At 40.4% G+C, this 14,692-nt stretch overlaps 1 protein-coding gene across 5 annotated transcripts in view; it reads right to left on the reverse strand.

Annotated features, from left to right (window-relative positions):
- Window positions 1–14,692, reverse strand: part of LOC126482298 (transcriptional protein SWT1) — a 342,452-nt gene that overhangs the window by 171,838 nt on the left and 155,922 nt on the right. For all 5 annotated transcript variants that reach the window (XM_050106316.1, XM_050106313.1, XM_050106314.1 and 2 more), the window contains one exon: window positions 996–1,143. In XM_050106316.1, coding sequence (XP_049962273.1) covers window positions 996–1,143 — 148 coding nt within the window. The remainder of the gene's footprint in view (window positions 1–995; window positions 1,144–14,692) is intronic.

The following is a 14,692-nucleotide window of genomic DNA, read 5'->3' on the forward strand; positions in this document are numbered from 1 at the left end:
TCATTCTCTGTCCTTTCACATATTTTTTGGTTTGGTTTCTCTATGATACGGGTATCATAATAAATCTCTATTGCTTTTTGTTTTGATGTATTTAGCTCTTGTGTTTAGTTCTGTTTGTTTGTGGTACTCTGTTTATTCTGTGAAGAATGAATCTGAAGCTTGTTTGCTTCCTTTTTTGTGTTGTAATGGATGGTTTGATAGTGAATGGTGGTGCTTATGGTGTGGGTTCTCTGTATACAGTGAAAACATGTGGCAGTGTTGATGCTACGGTTATAGCACATTAAAACAAAAGAATTTTTATGATCTCATTCATAGCTGTTACTTTTGCAGCAACTTGACTCCCATATAACCTAGCTCGCGAGTCAATGATTATAATTATCACACCAATTATGCACATTTTGTAAACTGTCATGGTATTCTGGAGCAATTGACATCTGCATAACAGTGTCATAAGCCAATACTGAACTTCTGAAGATGACAGATTAACCTGTTGAATCCAGTAAAGTACAAAAAAGTATTTCAATTGTGCAGCTGATGACTAACTTATCACAGATCTAAGTTTGGTGCAAACAGTAAGTTTTGCATAGACAGTGATGAATGGACCACAATTGAAATTTAATGCAACACATTAAGTGGAGTTCTAATATAGGAAAACATTTTTCCCAGAAAATAAAGTGTAAAATCACAAGTACTTCCAATATATCTTGTGGATTAAGATCACAAAACAATTTTAATTTCGGTTTATCTTCCAAGTTTGCTATCATGCACATGTCCGTTCTGTCTGACAGGAAAAATCTGTGTGTGAATTTCAGTCTTACTCTTTAGCTTGAATTTAATCAATTTTTTCACTTGTGATCAACAAAGGCACATTTATATTCATATTATAATAATTGCTTATATGAAAGCATGGAATCTTGTATCAGATATATCTGTATCGTGACAATGCCAATCATAATTATAACAAAACATGACAATACTGATTTCTTTATACTTACTGGAAGTAAGTGTCTTTGCCGCTTCTGGCTTATTTTTATTCTGTTTACTCAATTTTTCTAAGTAATTCTTTAAATCACTTTTGCCAACTGCATCAATTCCATTTACCATACATTTATTCTGCAAATTCTTGTCATCACTAAGCAGCAGCTGAGAAATAAAATTAAATGTACTGTCAGAGTGGTAAAGATTTTCTATTAATTATCATATATTCTTATTAGACATGTAAGAGTGGTGTACTGGAACATCTTTCAATTGTGCAAAACAGGAGGAGCAACAGTAGGTCAATGAATGCAAACAAACCAGTAACTCTGAAAATAATCAATTATTGATAATATAATGTATGTGGATAGATAAAAAAATCTACTCACGAAGTGGCAGCAGGGGAACACACACACACACACACACACACACACACGCACACACGCACACACGCACACACGCACACACGCACACACACAAAAGAGTTTAACTTTTACAAGCTTTCAGAGCGAGTGACTCCTTCTCCTGGCAAAAGAGTTGAAGCGGAAGGAAGAAGGGCGAATCAAGAGGACAAAAGGACTGGAGAGGTTTAGCGAAATGAGTATAGTTCAGAAAAGTCACCCAGAACCCCGAGTCAGGGAAGACTTGCCGGACGTGATGAGAAGGAAAGACTGATTGTTGGGAATGCACCAGATGAGATTTGAAAACCCGAGAGCTTAAAGGTGGAAGATAGGGAAATATGCAAGACAGAGATTACTATTAAAACATAGTGCACGAGTTAAAAAGAGTGACAAGCTAAGTGCATTATATGTAACAGAGGTGGGAGGGTGTGAAATCATCCAAATGTTGTCCCTGGGCCATGTTGTACTGAAGAACAGCTGTCAAATTGTTCTTACCTTTATTGGTGGTCTTTGTTTTATGGGAAACAGGCTGTGGTCCAAAGTATGATTCCTGAATGTTTGGTTTTTCAATGTGGGAGACATCTTCAGAGACTTTAACAACTTAGAAAGCAGTTACAGTCTGAAATGAGCTCAGCAAGCCTATGTGTTTATAAGCATCCTTGCGATAGCTGGTTCATGATGTCATCAAATTACTGTCTATGATCGTGCAGTCACACCAAGTTACGTTATGGAGCTTATAATGGAAAAGAGTTGGTGCTGTTTTATTTAGTATTAAGGCCCACAACTTGTCTAATTTTAATCCCTTTTCTTTTTTGTTAAAGTTGGTTTTGCACTTTTGAATTTCTGTGGCCTGTCTGTACATCTTAACACAGTAGTGATTACATTGTGAGAAAACTACAGTATCAGAGAAAAAAATTTGGTGGTCGCTAGTCTTATTGCATGGCTTGCTGATTTATCCATATTCTACAGAGAACAATTGCTCTTGTGCCCCTACTGAAATTACTAAAAAGCATTAACACCCATCTTGTTCCCTTACTACCAGTGGTTTCTGCCACCACTTTTTTAAAAATATTTGTGGCCTTTGCATGAAGCCACTGGTGCTACTGCAAGACAATGCCACCTAGTGGTACAATGAGGTACTTCTATGACTGTAGTGCACTGTAGCAGTCACTTACAGTGTTCAAAGCAACAGTCCGCACAAAGACTGTGATCCATGACTGAAGGGATTGTGATGTTTTTTCTCTTTTTAGCTATCATACTGAAGTGATCAGTGACTATGAAAGTAAGAATCACACAAGCCATTGTTACAGAAATCTGACTCTGGACTACAGCTTTTAAGAGCAGTTTTGAAATGAAATCACTGGACAGTACATACTTCTGATATGAATTTATTAAATTGTAGGGCCATTTTTGTTTGTTATGTGGACTATAATTTGTTTCAAGTATTATGAGTTCATGGAAGTTTTGAGAAGTGGGAGTGTGTGTAAGAAAAATGCGAAATTACTTTCAAATACATCTCATGAAATGATGGATTGTTGAGAGCTGAATGTCATAGTCCTTTAAAAAAACTGACTGTTCTTGTACTCATTGCTTACTATGATAATACAGGTTAACTTTCCGAAAAATTTTAAAATTATATTCCAATGTTAAACCACTTCCTTAACAATAATTGACTGTTTACTTTTTGCCAGTTCCTTGTTGTATTTATTGCTTACTATAATGACAAAGGCCATTTTCTGGAAAATTAAAAAAAAAATTATATATTATTGGAACTCGGAGAGATAAGGAGCACAAAAACAACTGTCGGCTGGGAAATATGGATAAACCGGCAGTGGCAGATCACACACTGGGGTCAGGGAATCACCAAATTCATTTTTCTAATACTGCAGATTTATCAACATCTGATCACTACTATGCTACAAATTACATAGACATCATAGAAACTAAAAAAAAAAAAACTTTTTACAGAAAAGAAGGACTGAAATTTGTCAATTTGTGAGCCTTAGTATAAAGTATAGTATATAAAACAAACAGTGTGAATCCCTCCCCACTACAAGCTCCATAACATATGTCGGTGCAACTCCACGAACCTAGGCAATGATCTCGTGATATCACGAAATGACCATTGAGTGGCTACTTATAAGGAGTTTGGCTTGCTGAGGTTGTTTGAGAATGTAACTGCTTTCTAGGACATTAAAGCCAATGCAAATGTTTCTGACACTGGAAGATGAGATGTTAGGCAGAGGATTACTGTATTTATCCAATTATAAGAAAACTAAAATAATCAATTAGTGGCAGCAGGTAAATGCACACATAAAATGATTTAAATTTTTACAAGCTTTCAGAGCCAGTGGCTCTTTCTTCTGGCAGAAGAGTTGAAGGGGAAGGAAGAGGGGTGAAGGAAAAGAATGGGAGAGGTTAAGGGAAAGGGGTACAATTTAGAAAAGTCACCCAGAACCTTGGGTCAGGGGAGACTTACCAGATGGGATGAGAAGGAAAGACTTATTTTTGAGGACTCCACCAAACAAGATTTGAAAACCTGAGAGCTTAAAGATGAAAGACACCGTAATATGCAAGACAGAGATCACTACCAAAACATCATGCACAAGTTAACAAGTGTGAAAAGCTAAGTATGTAACAGACGTGGGAGCGTGCACAATGAAAAATAGACAAGCAGAAAATGAAAGACGTAGGGAACCAAAATGGAGTGAAGAAAGGAGTACTTACTGTGAACAAATGCTGAGACGGAAGGCATTAATGTAAATTAAGACCAGGTGGGTGGCAAGACCCAAGGACATGTTGTAGTGCTAGTTCCCACCTGCGGAATTCTGAGAAACTGGTATGAGGGGGAAGAATCCAGATGGTGCATGTAGTGAAACAAGCACTGAGGTCATGACTGTTATGTTGTGCAGCATTCTCTGCAACAGGATATTGTGTGTTGCCAATATATACGCTCTGCCTATGCCCATTCGTCCTGACTGATAACTGGGTGGTAGTCATGCTGCTGTAAAAGCCCAAACAGTGTTTACATTACAGTTGGTATATGTGTCATTTCACAAGTGGAAATGGAAATGAGCGTTTGGCGTCATTGGCCGGGAGGCCCCTCGCGGGGCAGGTCCGGCCGCCATATCGCAGGTCTTATTACATTCGGCGTCACATTGGGCGACCTGCACGCCGGATGGGGATGAAATGATGATGAACACAACACAACACCCAGTCCCTGAGCGGAGAAAATCTCCGACCCAGCCGGGAATCGAACCCGGGCCCAGAGGACGGCAATCCGTCACGCTGACCACTCAGCTACTGGGGCGGACATTTCACAAGTGACTCCCCTTGATAGTATATGTTTTTCCGGTTACAGGAGGGTGCATAGTGCAGGTCTTTCAGTGGGGATGGTCACAGGGGTAGGAGCCACAGGGTACGGAGATGTGTGCAGAAGGAGCATAGGCTCTGACAAGAATATTGCGGAGATTGGGAGGACGATGGAAATCTGTTCTAGGTGTCGTGGGAAAATTTTTAGATAGAATGGATCTCACTTCAGGGCAGGATTTTAATAAATCAAGCCTCTGCCAATGTAGTTGATTGACACATTCCAGATCCGGATAATACTGAATCCCCAATGGTGTGGTCCGAAGCTGTTTCGTGGAGGGACCAGCAGTACCAGAATTGGATGTGATGGCCCAGGAAATCTGCTTTTTAACTAGACTGGTGGGGTAATTACATATGGTGAAGGCTGAGATGAAAATGGTGGTGTATTGCTGTAAAGAGTCTGCATCCGAACAAATATGTTTGCCTCGGATGCCTAGGCTGTATGGAAGGGAACGTTTGATATGGAAAGGATGGCAACTGTCAAAATGTAAGTACTGTTGTTTGTTGATAGGTTTAATGTGGACAGAAATGTGTAGCTGGCCTTCAGTGAGGACGAGATCAACATCAACAAAACTGAATTTAGAACAGGACCATGCGAAATTTAATTGGGAGAAGATATTCAGAGATTCCACGAATTTTAGCAGGTCAGCCTCACCGTGAGTCCATATGGTAAAGATGTCATCAATATCTAAACCATACCATGGGCTGAAGACTTATGGATCCCAGGAAAGCCCCTTCCAAGCGACCCATGAAAAGGTTGGCACAGGAAGGTGCCATCCTTGTTCCCATGGCCATGCTTCTGATATGACTGAATGTCTGCCTTTCAAAGGCAAAGCAGTTGCTGGTAAGTATAATGTTGATTAAGGTGAGTAGACAGGATTTCACAGGTTTGGAATCAGGTGGACACTGACAGAGGAAATGTACAGCAGCAGACAGACTGTGTACATGGGGGATGTTGGTATAGAGGGAGGTGGCATCAATGGTGACAAGTAAGGTGTGTGGTGGGAGTGGGACGGGCACAGATTTCAGACAATCGAGGAAATGGTTGGTATCTTTGATGTCAGAGGGGAATTTTTGTACTATGGGCTCCAGGTGTTGATCAACTAATGCAGATATATGTTTGGTGGGTGCTGTGAAGCCATCAACTATAGGACGGCCAGTATGATTGGGTTTGTAGATCTTAGGAAGAAGGTAAGAGGTAGGGGAGCTTGATTTGGGTGGGGTGAGAAGTTCTATGGATTCAGGTGTTAGTCCTTGTGAGGGGCCTGAGGTTTTAAGGAGACACTGCAGGTCAGTTTGAATCACAGGGATGGGATCTTGATGACAGACGCTGTATGTAGAGGTGTCAGGCAGCTGGTGTAGACCTCCACCAACATATTCCTTTCAGTCAAGTACTACAGTTGTAGATCCTTTGTCTGCTGGGAGGATAATGATGGAGTCATCAGCTTTAAGGGAATGTAGAGCCTGGAGTTCTGCAAAGGACAGGTTGGGGTCATGTTGTTGGGACCTGAGGAAGGGTTGTGAGGCAATGCTAGATGTGAGGAATTCTTGGAAGGCTTCTAAAGGATGATTCTGAGGTAGTGATGGTGGATCAAGTTGGGATTGTGGTCGTAACTATTCAAGGTAGGGTTCAGTATCAGGATTGCTGTTCAAAAGTTTTTGGGATTGGGTTCCGAAGTGATACTTCCAGTTGACATTATGTGAAAAGGGAAGTAGGTCCTTCACAAAAGCAGCATGGTTAAATGAGACCCGTGGATAATACAGATAATTCTGGGGGAGAGAGTCCTTTGGATGAGAGGTTGAGAACACTGTGTTATTGTGACTGGTTTTTGTGATTATGAGTTATTAAAGGTCTGGGAGGCAGCGGTGTAGGCTGTGGGATGTTAAGGAGTTTGGCCAAGCTCGATTTGTAGGAGAGGAGTGGTGGTTCATGGTGTGGCTGTTTGGGGAGCTGAAGAGGGTCAGGAAGGGAAACACCACTGTTGAGGTATTTTAGGAGAAGGGAGGGTAGCTTTATGAGGTGGAGTGTGGCATGTCATTGCAGTCTGGAGTTGGCCTGGCAGATGATACCATCTAAAGAAACATGAGGGGCAGATAACCGCAGGATTTTGTAGAAGGAGAGAAGTCTGGTGGAGTGGAAACTGGCAGATGAGGCATAGAGGTCACAGATTAGTCGGGTAAGTGCAAAAGATTGCTGTATTTGAAACTGTAAAAGAGGCTGGTGTAGAGTAGGATTACAACCAGAAACAGCGACTTTCAATATTAGGACTTTGGGGGTAACTCCAAGGGACAAGCAAGTTTCAGGAAACAGAATGTGGAACCTTAATTTACGTAGTGCAAAATCATGTTTTCATAAAGAATGGATGTAATATGTGATGGGATGCATCGTGGCAAGAGAGAACAGTTTGGAGTGTTGGAAATGGTGGCAGTGGCAAAAAGTATGGCGCAGGGTGGGAAAAGTTAGAAAAACAGAAAAAAGCAGGGAAAAAATTTTGAAACATCAAAAAAAGTCGCACTAATATCATGAGATCAAGCAACAGTTAACAAGAGGCAATGAGTGGGCGGGAACATCTCGCCACAAGAGTGATCTATATGATCCGAAAAAATGATTGGAAAAAAAGCTGATAGGCAAAATCGTGAAAGGAGATGAAATTTTAAAAACTGGCCATATGGTAAAATAAAATCACAGGAGATAACATAAACAACATTGCTTGGCAAATAAGGTAATGTAGGAGACAGCAGTAAAAGTCAATCAGAGCAGTCTGGGGAGAAACAAACACACAAAAATGTGAAAGAATTGTGTATCAATAAGGAAAGTGTAGGGCAAAGAAAGAAATAGCTGTCAAATTTGAAAATAAATCAGCGAGAGATGATCAGGAGAATTCCCTGCAGTATAGTCAACTGCAGGCAAATTTGTAAGTAACAGTGGAATTCTTATACATAAATTTGAAAACAACAATGGGCCTGTCTACATGCACGAGAACTAGTAGTAGAAAAGTTGTAGGGGCAAAGTGTTGATTAATTTGGGTGGTACAGATAAATAAATGATTAAAAAAAAGATCAGAATACTAGCACAGAAGGTAGAAAGCAGATGATAGTTTCAACAAGACGGACGACAACCAAGACTGACAAGAGGGTACATAAGAAGGAAAGATGGCCACATGAGCTAATATAACAATGTTGTTGTTGTTGTGGTCTTCAGTCCTGAGACTGGTTTGATGCAGCTCTCCATGCTATTCTATCCTGTGCAAGCTTTTTCATCTCCCAGTACCTACTGTAACCTACATCCTTCTGAATCTGCTTAGTGTATTCATCTCTTGATCTCCCTCTACGATTTTTACCCTCCATGCTGCCCTCCAATACTAAATTGGTGATCCCTTGATGCCTCAGAACATGTCCTACCAACCGATCCCTTCTTCTGGTCAAGTTGTGCCACAAACTTCTCTTCTACCCAATCCTATTCAATACTTCCTCATTAGTTATGTGATCTACCCATCTAATCTTCAGCATTCTTCTGTAGCACCACATTTCGAAAGCTTCTATTCTCTTCTTGTTTAACTATTTATCGTCCATGTTTCACTTCCATACATGGCTACACTCCATACAAATACTTTCAGAAATGACTTCCTGACACTTAAATCTATACTCGATGTTAACAAATTTCTCTTCTTCAGAAACGCTTTCCTTGCTATTGACAGTCTACATTTTATATCCACTCTACTTCGACCATCATCAGTTATTTTGCTCCCCAAATAGCAAAACTCCTTTACTACTTTAAGTGTCTCATTTCCTAATCTAATTCCCTCAGCATCACCCGATTTAATTAGACAACATTCCATTATCCTTGTTTTGCTTTTGTTGATGTCCATCTTATATCCTCCTTTCAAGACACTGTCCATTCCATTCAACTGCTCTTCCAAGTCCTTTGCTGTCTCTGACAGAATTACAATGTCATCGGCAAACCTCAAAGTTTTTATTTCTTCTCCATGAATTTTAATACCTACACCGAATTTTTCTTTTGTTTCCTTTACTGCTTGCTCAATATACAGATTGAACAACATCGGGGAGAGGCTACAACCCTGTCTTACTCCCTTCCCAACCACCGCTTCCCTTTCATGTCCCTCGACTCTTGTAACTGCCATCTGGTTTCTGTACAAATTGTAAATAGCCTTTCGCTCCCTGTATTTTACCCCTGCCACCTTTAGAATTTGAAAGAGAGTATTCTAGCCAACATTGTCAAAAGCTTTCTCTAAGTCTACAAATGCTAGAAGCGTAGGTTTGCCTTTCCTTAATCTTTCTTCTAAGATAAGTCATAAGGTCAGTATTGCCTCACGTGTTCCAGTGTTTCTACGGAATCCAAACTGATCTTCCCCGAGGTTGGCTTCTACTAGTTTTTCCATTCGCCTGTAAAGAATTCGTGTTAGTATTTTGCAGCTGTGATTTATTAAACTGATAGTTCGGTAATTTTCACATCTGTCAACACCTGCTTTCTTTGGGATTGGAATTATTATATTCTTCTTGAAGTCTGAGGGTATTTCGCCTGTTTCATACATCTTGCTCACCAGATGGTAGAGTTTTGTCAGGACTGGCTCTCCCAGGGCCATCAGTAGTTCCAATGGAATGTTGTCTACTCCGGGGGCCTTGTTACGACTCAGGTCTTTCAGTGCTCTGTCAAACTCTTCACGCAGTATCATATCTCCCATTTCATCTTCATCTACATCCTCTTCCATTTCCATAATGTTGTCCTCAAGTACATCGCCCTTGTATAGACCCTCTATATACTCCTTCCACCTTTCTGCTTTCCCTTCTTTGCTTAGAACTGGGTTTCCATCTGAGCTCTTGATATTCATACAAGTCGTTCTCTTATCTCCAAAGGTCTCTTTAATTTTCCTGTAGGCAGTATCTATCTTACCCCTAGTGAGATAACACTCTACATCCTTACATTTGTCCTCTAGCCATTCCTGCTTAGCCATTTTGCACTTCCTGTCGATCTCATTTTTGAGACGTTTGTATTCCTTTTTGCCTGCTTCATTTACTGCATTTTTATATTTTCTCCTTTCATCAATTAAATTCAATATTTCTTCTGTTACCCAAGGATTTCTACTAGCCTTCGTCTTTTTACCTACTTGATCCTCTGCTGCTTTCACTATTTCATCCCTCAAAGCTACCCATTATTCTTCTACTGTATTTCTTTCCCCCATTCCTGTCAATTGTTCCCTTATGCTCTCCCTGAAACTCTGTACAACCTCTGGTTCTTTCAGTTTATCCAGGTCCCATCTCCTTAAATTCCCACCTTTTTGCAGTTTATTCAGTTTTAATCTACAGGTCATAACCAATAGATTGTGGTCAGAGTCCACATCTGCCCCTGGAAATGTCTTACAATTTAAAACCTGGTTCCTAAATCTCTGTCTTACCATTATATAATCTATCTGATACCTTTTAGTACCTCCAGGGTTCTTCCATGCATACAACCTTCTTTCATGATTCTTAAACCAAGTGTTAGCTATGATTATGTTGTGCTCTGTGCAAAATTCTACCAGGCGGCTTCCTCTTTCATTTCTTAGCCCCAATCCATATTCACCTACTATGTTTCCTTCTCTCCCTTTTCCTACACTCGAATTCCAGTCACCCATGACTATTAAATTTTCGTCTCCCTTCACAATCTGAATAATTTCTTTTATTTCATCATACATTTCTTCAATTTCTTCGTCATCTGCAGAGCTAGTTGGCATATAAACTTGTACTACTGTAGTAGGTGTGGGCTTCGTATCTATCTTGGCCACAATAATGCGTTCACTATGCTGTTTGTAGTAGCTTAACCGCATTCCTATTTTCCTATTCATTATTAAACCTACTCCTGCATTACCCCTATTTGATTTTGTGTTTATAACCCTGTAGTCACCTGACCAGAAGTCTTGTTCCCCCTGCCACTGAACTTCACTAATTCCCACTATATCTAACTTCAACCTATCCATTTCCCTTTTTAAATTTTCTAACCTACCTGCCCGATTAAGGGATCTGACATTCCACGCTCCGATCCGTAGAACGCCAGTTTTCTTTCTCCTGATAACGACATCCTCTTGAGTAGTCCCCGCCCGGAGATCCGAATGGGGGGCTATTTTACCTCCGGAATATTTTACCCAAGAGGACGCCATCATCATTTAATCATACAGTAAAGCCACAAATAATACTAATAATCAATTATTGATAATGTTATATAAACAGATAGATAAAAAATCAGCTCAAAGGATTTAAATTTTTACAGGCTTTCTTAGCCAGTGCCTCCTCCTTCTGGCAGAAGACTTGAGGGGGGAGGAAGAGGGGTAAAGGAAAACGACTCTTGAGGCTTAGGGAAAGGTGTACAGATCGGAAAATCACTCAGAACTCCACGTCAGGGGAGACATACCAGATGGGATAAGAAGGAAAGACTTATAGCTGGGGACTCCACCAGACAAGATTTGAAAACCTGAGAGCTTAAAGGTGAAAGACAGCGTAATAATGCAAGACAGAGATCACTACTAAAACATCATATACGAGTTGATAAGAGTGAAAAACTAAGTGCAGTGTATGTAACAGAGGTGGGAGGGTGGACAGCAAAAAATTGATAACTCAGAAAATGAAAGATGTAGGGAACCAAAATGGAGTGAAGAAAAGAGTACTTACTGTGAACAAATACTGAGACAGAAGGCATTAATGTAAATTAAGGCCAGGTGGGTGGCGAGAACTGAGGACATATTGTAGCGCCAGTTCCCACCTGCAGAGTTCTGAGAAATTGGTGTCTGGGGGAAGAATCCAGATGGTCTTGTAGTGAAGCAAGCACCGAGGTCATGACTGTCATGTTGTGCAACATGCTCTGCAACAGGATATTGTGTGTTGCCAGTGTACATGCTCTGCCTATGCCCATTCATCCTGACTGATAACTGGGTGGTAGTCATGCTGATGCAAAAGACCGAACAATGTTTACATAACAGCTGGTATATGACGTGTCGTTTCACAGGTGGGTCTCCCTTTGTTAGTATATTTTTTGCCGGTTACAGGGCTGCAATAGGTGGTGGTAGGAGGGTGCACAGGACAAGGTTTGCAGCAGGGATGGTCGCAGTGGTAGGCGCCGTAAGGTAGGGAGATGGGTGCCATGTCGAAGTAGCTGATTGATACATTCAAGACCAGGATAATACCAGGTAACAAATGTTGTGCTCCAAGGTTGTTTTTTTGGAGGGATCAGCAGTACCAGGATTGGATGTGATGGCGCGGGAAATTTGCTTTTTACCTAGGCTGTTGGGATAATTATGTCCAGTGAAGGTTGAAGTGAGAGTTGTGATGTATTTATGTAAAGAGTCTATATCCGAACAAATACATTTGCGTTGAATGCCAAGACTGTATGAGAGGGAATGTTTGACATAGAATGTATCAATCAGTTACTTTGACAAGGTCAGGACTTACTAAAATCATGTCCTGAAATGAGATCCATTCTGTCTGTGATTCTGCCCACGACACCTTGAATAGCTTTTCGTCACCCTCCCAATCTCCGCAATATCCTTGTCAGACCCTACGTTCCTTCTGCACCTATGTCCCTACCCTCTGGCTCCTACCCCAGGGACCGTCCATGCCGCAAGACTTGCCCTATAGTCCCTCCTACCACCACCTATCCTAGCCCTGTAACTGGCAAAACATAAACTATCAAAGGGAGAGCAATCAGTTTTCAGTCATGATGAATGGGCGTAGGCAGAGCGTGTATACTGGCAACACACAATATCCTGTTGCAAAGAATGCTGCACAGCGTAACAGTCATGACCTCAGTGCTTGTTTCACTATACGCACCATCTGGATTCTTCCCCCTGACACCAGTTTCTCAGAACTCCGCAGGTGGGAACTAGCACTACAACATGGCCTTGGTTCTCACCACCCACCTGGTCTTAATTTACATTAATGCCTTCTGTCTCAGCATTTGTTCATAGTAAGTACTCCTTTCTTCAATCAATTTTAGTTTCCTACATCTTTCATTTTTCGACTTGTCTATTTTTCGTCGTCCACCCTCCCGCCTCTGTTACATACAATGCACTTAGCTTTTCACTCTTATTAACTCGTGCACGATGTTTTAGTAGTGATCTCTGCCTTGCATATTACCCTGACTTTCACCTTTAAGCTCTCAGGTTTTCAAACCTCGTCTGATGCAGTCCCCAACAACAAGTCTTTCCTTCTCATCCCGTCCGGCAAATCTCCCCTGACCCGGGGCTCTGGGTGACTTTTCTGAACTGTACCCCTTTCCCTAAACCTCTCCCGTTGTTTTCCTTCACCCCTCTTCCTTCCCATTCAACTCTTCTGCCAGAAGAAAGAGCCTCTATCTCTGAAAGCTTGTAAAAAATTTAAATCCTTTTGTGTGTATGTTCACCTGCTATGGCTTGGTGAGTAGATTTTTTATCTAGTCATTTCAGTTATAATGACAAGATTTTTTGCAAAAGTCCCTATTCAGGAAATACTGGGGCATCCTATATCCGCAGACTGCACTCTTGCTACTGGGGTTAACATTATTATGTTGTTTAATATAATATGTAGAAGTTGTCTCTGCATTTACATATGAAGCTTTGGCTATTGCTGTTATGTGCACATTTATTTTGAAGAATTCAGAAGGGCAAGGCACGGCAAAGGATACTCATTTTCAAACAGGCTCAAGATTTCCCAATATGCTGAAATGCTCAGTACAGTATAGACATTGCTCAAACAATCGTGTGAAATTTGACTCACACGGTGCTAGGGTAAGAGATACACTTCAAACTATGAACTAGTCACTATTGCTCTGCTTAAAATTTGATAATGTTGTGAAACACAGGAGGAAGTAGCACTAAATTCTGTCATTTTGCTAGCTGTTGTATTTGAACCATTTTTTGCAATAAAAGTTGCCATATATGTATGGCTACCATGTACAAACATTAATGCTGCTTTTTAAACACTTAACATAAAGCCCCCAAGTATCATGTTTTCATTATTTTGACAGAAATTTAAAATCCCAAGTATACTCCGGCAACTTAGGAAGAGATCTTCAAAAAAAAGAAAACACTGTTTATATCCATTTCAGCACTGATAATCACATGTTCAATTGCTAGAGAGCATCAGGTACTACATTTGTAGCCTGGCTGTCATTTTTTGGTTGAGGTGGTTGCCACTAGATATTGTCTTTACAGCATGCCACTTTGGATACTCGAGAACAAAACGTATGCTTCCAGACTCTCTCCTATATTGTTGTTTAGACAATGCCTTCAAAAAAGCATTACTATAGTGATATTGAGTCTGACAGTGAATTTAGCAGCCCAGAAAGTGAAGAAGAATATAGTGTTATTTCACAAGAGACTGAAAGTGATGACAGTTCATCAATTGAACAACAATCGCTCACCACTAGTATGAGATAAATACATCCACTGTGCTCCAGCCAGCTTCTCAAAAATTTATTTTCATACGAAACTGTTGTGAAATATATGATTAAACTTCCCAGCTACACAAAACTAAAAAATGTCTTCAAGATTCAGGATATTATAGTCAAAGTCCACTGCCTGAGTATACTCTGGATTTTATTATTGGTGATTTTCAAAATTTTGTAACTTGCTATTTTGAGCTTTAAAAGCCGTCTTTATATGTCTATATGTAATTGTAGCTAACACTTGGTTTAAGAATCATGAAAGAAGGTTGTATACATGAAAGAACCCTGGAGATACTAAAAGTTATCAGATAGATTATATGATGGTAAGACAGAGATTTAGGAACCAGGTTTTAAATTGTAAGATATTTCCAGGTGCAGATGTGGACTCTGACCACAATCTATTGGTTATGAACTATAGATTAAAACTGAAGAAACTGCAAAAAGGTGGGAATTTAAGGAGATGGGACCTGGATAAACTGAAAGAACCAGAGGTTGTACAGAGTTTCAGGGAGAGCATAAGGGAACAACTGACAGG

The sequence above is a fragment of the Schistocerca serialis genome, chromosome 5 (genome assembly GCF_023864345.2).
Source record: "Schistocerca serialis cubense isolate TAMUIC-IGC-003099 chromosome 5, iqSchSeri2.2, whole genome shotgun sequence".
Taxonomy (NCBI): Eukaryota; Metazoa; Arthropoda; class Insecta; order Orthoptera; family Acrididae; genus Schistocerca; species Schistocerca serialis.